At 32.8% G+C, this 6,059-nt stretch overlaps 1 protein-coding gene across 2 annotated transcripts in view; it reads right to left on the reverse strand.

Moving 5' to 3' along the window:
• Positions 1-5,535, reverse strand: part of LOC108973345 (ciliogenesis-associated TTC17-interacting protein) — a 50,523-nt gene extending 44,988 nt beyond the window's left edge. Inside the window, exons 1-3 of one of the 2 annotated variants that reach the window (XM_018940569.1) lie at positions 5,431-5,535; positions 4,857-5,371; positions 4,382-4,595 (exon numbers count right to left, since the gene is read on the reverse strand). In XM_018940569.1, coding sequence (XP_018796114.1) covers positions 4,382-4,595; positions 4,857-5,371; positions 5,431-5,434 — 733 coding nt within the window. In that variant the 5' untranslated portion in view covers positions 5,435-5,535. Of the gene's footprint in view, positions 1-4,381; positions 4,596-4,856; positions 5,372-5,407 lie in introns of both variants that reach the window. The other variant, XM_018940570.1, reaches the window with a different exon arrangement.
• Between the last annotated feature and the right edge of the window lie 524 nt (positions 5,536-6,059).

Below are 6,059 nucleotides of genomic sequence, written 5' to 3' on the forward strand. Positions count from 1 at the left end.
AGTTTACACCCTATTTATAAAACTTTTTAGAACCTTATATGTAAAGTCTTTCCTACAGTTACACTTTACCTAACCTTCCAACTTTGTTTTCTACCAACGTTTTTTTTTGTTCCCACCTATCAGTTAATTAGGGTTTTAATACAGGACAATAATATTTACAAAATTAACTTCTACCAAGATTTTGTTTTGCCTACCCACCAGTTTATTAGGATTGAATAAATATGCTTCAAATTTCAAGTATTCATATCTGGAAAAATTTGGGATTTATTTATTATATGACTAATTTTTTAATCATATTTTTGCTACTTATCTTATGTGCCATATATATTCTTGTGAAAAAAAAAATCTTCTATAAAAAAAATTTATGATATAATTGTCTGATCTGTAAAATTTCCCCGAATACTGTATTTATCAAGCAATTTTAGTGAAAATACTAAGGCTTTAATTACAAAAGAGGCCTTGCAGCGGTTTTTTAGACTTCAGTTATACTTTCTACCTACCCATCGAACTACTTGTATGTTTAGTTCCTACCTACGTTAGTACCCAGATTTTGTTTTGTTCCTACCTAACAGTTAATTAAAGTTTTAAAACATGATACTTATGCTTAAAAAATTAATGCTCTATTATTATTAATATATAATAAAATATGCGTCTAGAAAAATTTGAAATTTAATTATTTTATGGCAAATTAAAAAAAAAAAAAACTATTTTTTCTCCTTATTCTTCTTCTTCTTCTTGATTGGCATAGTCACCGCTTACGCGATTATAGCCGAGTTAACAACAGCATATCATTTCTTCTTTTCGCTACGTGGCGCCAATTAGATACTCCAAGTGAAGCCAGATCCTTCTCCACTTGGTCCTTCCAACGGAGTGGAGGTCTTCCTCTTCCTATGCTTCCCCCGGCGGGTATTGCGTCGAATACTTTCAGAGCTGGAGTGTTTTCGTCGATTAGGACAACATGACCTAGCCAGCGTAGCCGCTGTCTTTTAATTTGCTGAACTATGTCAATGTCGTCGTATATCTCGTACAGCTCATCGTTCCATCGAATGCGATATTCGCCGTGGCGCAAAGGACCATAAATCTTTCGCAGAACTTTTCTCTAGTAGGACGGGAATTATGAGTGACTTATAGAGTTTGGTTTTTGTTTGTCGAGAGAGGACTTTGCTTCTCAATTGCCTACTCAGTCCGAAGAAGCACCTGTTGGTAAGAGTTATCCTGCGTTGGATTTCTAGGCTGACATTGTTGGTGTTGTTTACGAAATTATCTACGACTTCAAAGTTATGACTGTCAACAGTGACGTGAGTGCTAAGTCGCGAGTGCGACGACCCTTTGTTTGATGACAGGAGATATTTCGTCTTGCCTTCGTTCACTGCCAGACCCATTTGTGTTGCTTCCTTGTCCAGTCTGGAGGAAGCGGAACTAACGGCGGGGTGTTGAGGTCAATGATATCAATATTATCGGCATACGCCAGCAGCTGTACACTCTTATAGAATATGGTACCTTCTCTATTTAGTTCTGCAGCTCGAACTATTTTCTCAAGAAACAGGTTGAAAAAGTCGCACTATAAGGAATCGCCTTGTCTGAAACCTCGTTTGGTATCGAACGGCTCGGAGAGGTTCTTCCCGATTCTGACGGAGCTTTTCCTTATTCTTATGTGATAATAATAACTATTTGTTTAGAATATATTATTTGTATATTGGATAATTCTGATTACAATATGGAAAAAATAATGTAGAATATTAATTAGGTAATCACCTACAAACTATATTACATTGCGGATAAAATTGATTTGCTACTATTTAATGAAGAAAGTAATTTATGTTAAATTTTGTAATGATATTTAGCCAAAGTTGCCCATATATGAACTTGATTTAGATTTTTCTGTTTTTTTTTGTTATCTGACCTACAAAATTTCTTCAACTATTGTACTGTATCTTAAAATTTTTTTCGGGTATTATATAATTACCGTAAGCAGCAATCCATGTCAAATTTCGTAAAGATACCACGTCAAGTGCGAAAATTTTCCGTAGAAGAACTTGGTTCCGATCATTCAGTTTGTATGCCAACTATATGCTATAGTTAACCGATCTGAACAATTTTTTCCGATATTACATTATTTCTAACAACAATAATTCATGTAAAATTTCATGAAGATACCACGTCAAATGCGAAAGTTAGCCATGCATCGCTCAGTTTGTATGGTAGCTATATACTATAGTTAACCGATCTGAACAATTTCTTCGGAGATTACATTGTTGCCCTAGAAAATAATCTATACCAAATTTGGTGACGATACATAGTCAAATGTGAAAGTTTTCCATATAAGAACTTGATTCCGATCGTTAAGTTTACATGGCAGCTTCTTTAAGGAAAAAGGACTTCAAAAGGAAGAAAATGATTTCAAAAGGATAACTTAAAAACTGAGGGACTAGTTCGTATATATACAGACGGACGGACGGACAGACAGACATGGGTAAATCGACTCAGCTCAATAAACTAATCATTTATATATATACTTTATAGGGTCTCCGACGCTTCCTTCTGGGTGTTACAAACATCGTGACAAACTTAATATACCCTGTTCAGAGTATAAAAAGAATTTTAAATATTTAAAACAAAATATGATACTACAAGAAGTACATCGTGAATTACTAGATCTAAAAACCGGTATTAATTTGGCAAAAAATAAAACCTTTGACTCGGCAGCAATAAATGTTGAATAAATTCAACACATAATAATAATAATAATAAACAATGAACAAAGAGATATTCCAGTCAGAGATTTATTGGAGTATTCAGTTATATTTATTGGCAGAATTTTCGACACATTAATAATATATAAATATTCTGTCATTATTAAAAAATGTAAAACGTTTAATGTAACAACAGTCAAATATAATCATGGAAAATTAATATTAGACCCATTAATAGCTAGTTGTAAAAATTAATGTATATCAATAAAAAAATGTAAAAATAATATGAATAAATATATTTGTAAACAAATAAAACCTAATAATTCTACAATACCTATGAAGCAATCTAATCAAAGAAAATGCCATACCCCTAGCAGGGATGAAGGGATGTCCAACTTATTCCAGTGTGAGAGCGCCTCAAAATTAGCGTTTTTTATAGCATAAACACCCTAAATTTAGTATGATTAAAAGTAATTATATAGAGGTCGTTTAATATATGAAGAAACTATTTAAATCTTGTTATTGGTTGTTGAAACAACTAACTTTTGACCTTTCAATACCCAATAAAAGGTTTTAAGCTTGTTACCATTCCATTACAAAACGTTTCATCAAATACATTTAAATTTCACAAATGTATTTAATTTTCATTGTTTTAAATTCTTTATAAGTGATCTTGAACTATGCAACTAATCCCTTCGTTTCCATATTTTTTTGTAAGATTTCAATCTGGCCATCCCTCAATTCCACTTGCTAAACGTCAAGATCTCCTGAACTCGATCAGCTGTCAAAGTTCAGGAGGTTTTGACGTTTAGCAATTGCTTTCTCACTTCCAATGAGAGATGAGTTGGACATCTCTTTATATCAGTGTAGAAGGAATTCGATTCCAATTCTCACACCACTTGTGGGGGTTATGTTTAAATTATCACAAAAAATACATTTTAGTTGGTTTTAGGTAATTTATTAATTTTACAAAATGCTGGTTATCCCATTGTACTGTCGTTTTTTCCGTCGGCTGAAGTGCGTGTCTCCCTGTCGGCTGATTGATTTGAAGTTCGTCTGCTGATTGTTTTAAGTTCTCCTTTTTAACGTACGCTGTCACTTCAATATTCCCGGTATCTTCAAGTCGTTTGTTTATTCAGGGTTAACGTCAAGGTTGCTATATATGATCACGAATGCGTTATCGCACTTCCTTTTTCTATAAATTCATACATAGTAAGAACCGAAAAAATCCCTTTTAGGGCCTCACAAAACGACGCGTATCTCAAATACTAATGAATATTTTGACGTGAAATTTAGCATAGATGTAATTAACAGTACTATTAATTTACAGAAAAAATATTTACCGATTCGAAAAACACCCGAAGTAGAAATTAAAAATCCACCTTTCAGTTTGAAAATAGTATGGATACGTTGCCATATTATGGGAAATAATATGAAGGTTTTTGAAGACGTACTCAAAAGGAAAATTTTTAAGTAAATTTTTGAATTAAGCACACAATTTTGTGGTACATAAGCGATTGTTGCTTTAAAGAATAATTCTCATTTATGTTATAATAAGGCGTGAGATGCAATAAGACACCAGTCATGTAAAAGGTATTTGACACTAAAGCGGTGTTTTACTTAACCGGAATTGACTTTATTTTACTCTATGATAATTGCTATCTTTAACAAAATAAAATTAAACTCACCGTATAAATTTAATGTATAGTATTCAAATTTGCCAATAAAATTATTGATTATCAAATGGCGCATTAGCAGTTGTATACCACCGTCCATAATAAATACTGGTTCCCTGTCTTTGACATTAATTTCAGCTTTGAACTTTTGAGAATCTGCATTAATTTTTGTTTCACGAATAACTAACAAAATATTTTCATTGATTCGGGCTTCCATATTTTTCTCCTATTTGAAATATAAACATTGTAGTATACCTTTTGTGACATGTCGTTTTTTGTAATTTATCTTCATTTTGTAAGTATATGAAATATAAATGATTAACAATATGTCTCATAGAGAAGGTTCAGCACCAGCTTTTGAAGTTGATAGAATTTACCAAGCGTAATTGTCTTTCAAGTCTAAGCGAAATATGCGATGGTGAACCTTCTCTTTGTAATTAATCTTGCCGATAATAATCAAAGAAAAAAAAAGAAATTTTGTACATACAATTCGGCCCTTGTCTATGTAATCGAATTCACTTCGTTTCTCCACGATTAATAAAAATTTGTCACTATATTTTCCCCTCAAGCAATGCCCACACACGCTTCTGCTTCTACCCTTCGCCATTTGACTGCGACTGAATACCACATAACCATCATAGCTTTCCTCTATGCTAAGTTTCATGTAACCAATGTCACTGAGTTCACTTTCTAGAAAGATTTTGTTTTCCTCATTTAGTTTGCAAGGTCCTGTTTGAATCTGTGATATATAGAGTTTTTCTTCGAAGAGTAAAGACTGCTTTTCATTATGCATTTCTTTAGCCGTAACGTCCCATTGACATTTTCTGTACTGTTCTTCAGAGGGTTCGATATTTGAGAGCAACGCAGAAATGATGCTGTCTATACTTATTTCATCTTCCGGGCGCATAAGAAACTTTTTCTGACAAGGTTTAAATTCCCATGCATCCTCTGGGCGCCGTTCAGGAATATCTTCTAGTCTGCAGGATTCAAATAAGCCAAAATCTTCAATAATAGGAGAAAAAGTTTGAGACTATTCACCAATACTAAAAGGAAAGTCTGACCCATTATTAAGTAGCTTATAAATGTACATATATATTTAGAAATGAGTGTTTAAATTTGATGTAATTGCCTGAATGAATACTACATTGAAAATGTGATTGGCAATGCTTATAAAATGAAACTTTTTTATAATATCAAATCAAAACATTTTGAAAACAATCATGAATACTATTTGTTTTTTAACCGTAAGAATAGTACAGTGGTTGTAATATGACTTTGGACAATGGCTTGCGGTACATATGTAACATTTATTTCACATCGTTATATAATCTTACAATATACCCTGTAAGACGGGTATCTGTTAGTAAACGTGTTACCGACTTCTAATTCTTTACTTTAGTAACAAGCCATTTATTCAGTGGTTTTCTCGATTTATCCAATTGCAATTAGTATTGCATGCTCTTTCCTTATAAGTTAATATCATTTTAAGTAAATATCAAGAACCGTGAAACTGCTTTAATAACCATCATAAGGCGTTTCAACTATCACTAAATCAAATATTTTTCACTTTAACAGTTACACAGATCAAATGGCTGTCACCGGATCGAAATGTTGTGATAGACGGAAAACACGTCTCCGGTGTTTTAGACGTGCGTACGCTCCGAGATCCTAATGTTGACTTGGAGCCAAG

The sequence above is a fragment of the Bactrocera latifrons genome, unplaced genomic scaffold (genome assembly GCF_001853355.1).
Source record: "Bactrocera latifrons isolate USDA-ARS-PBARC rearing strain unplaced genomic scaffold, ASM185335v1 scaffold_470, whole genome shotgun sequence".
NCBI classification, from domain to species: Eukaryota; Metazoa; Arthropoda; class Insecta; order Diptera; family Tephritidae; genus Bactrocera; species Bactrocera latifrons.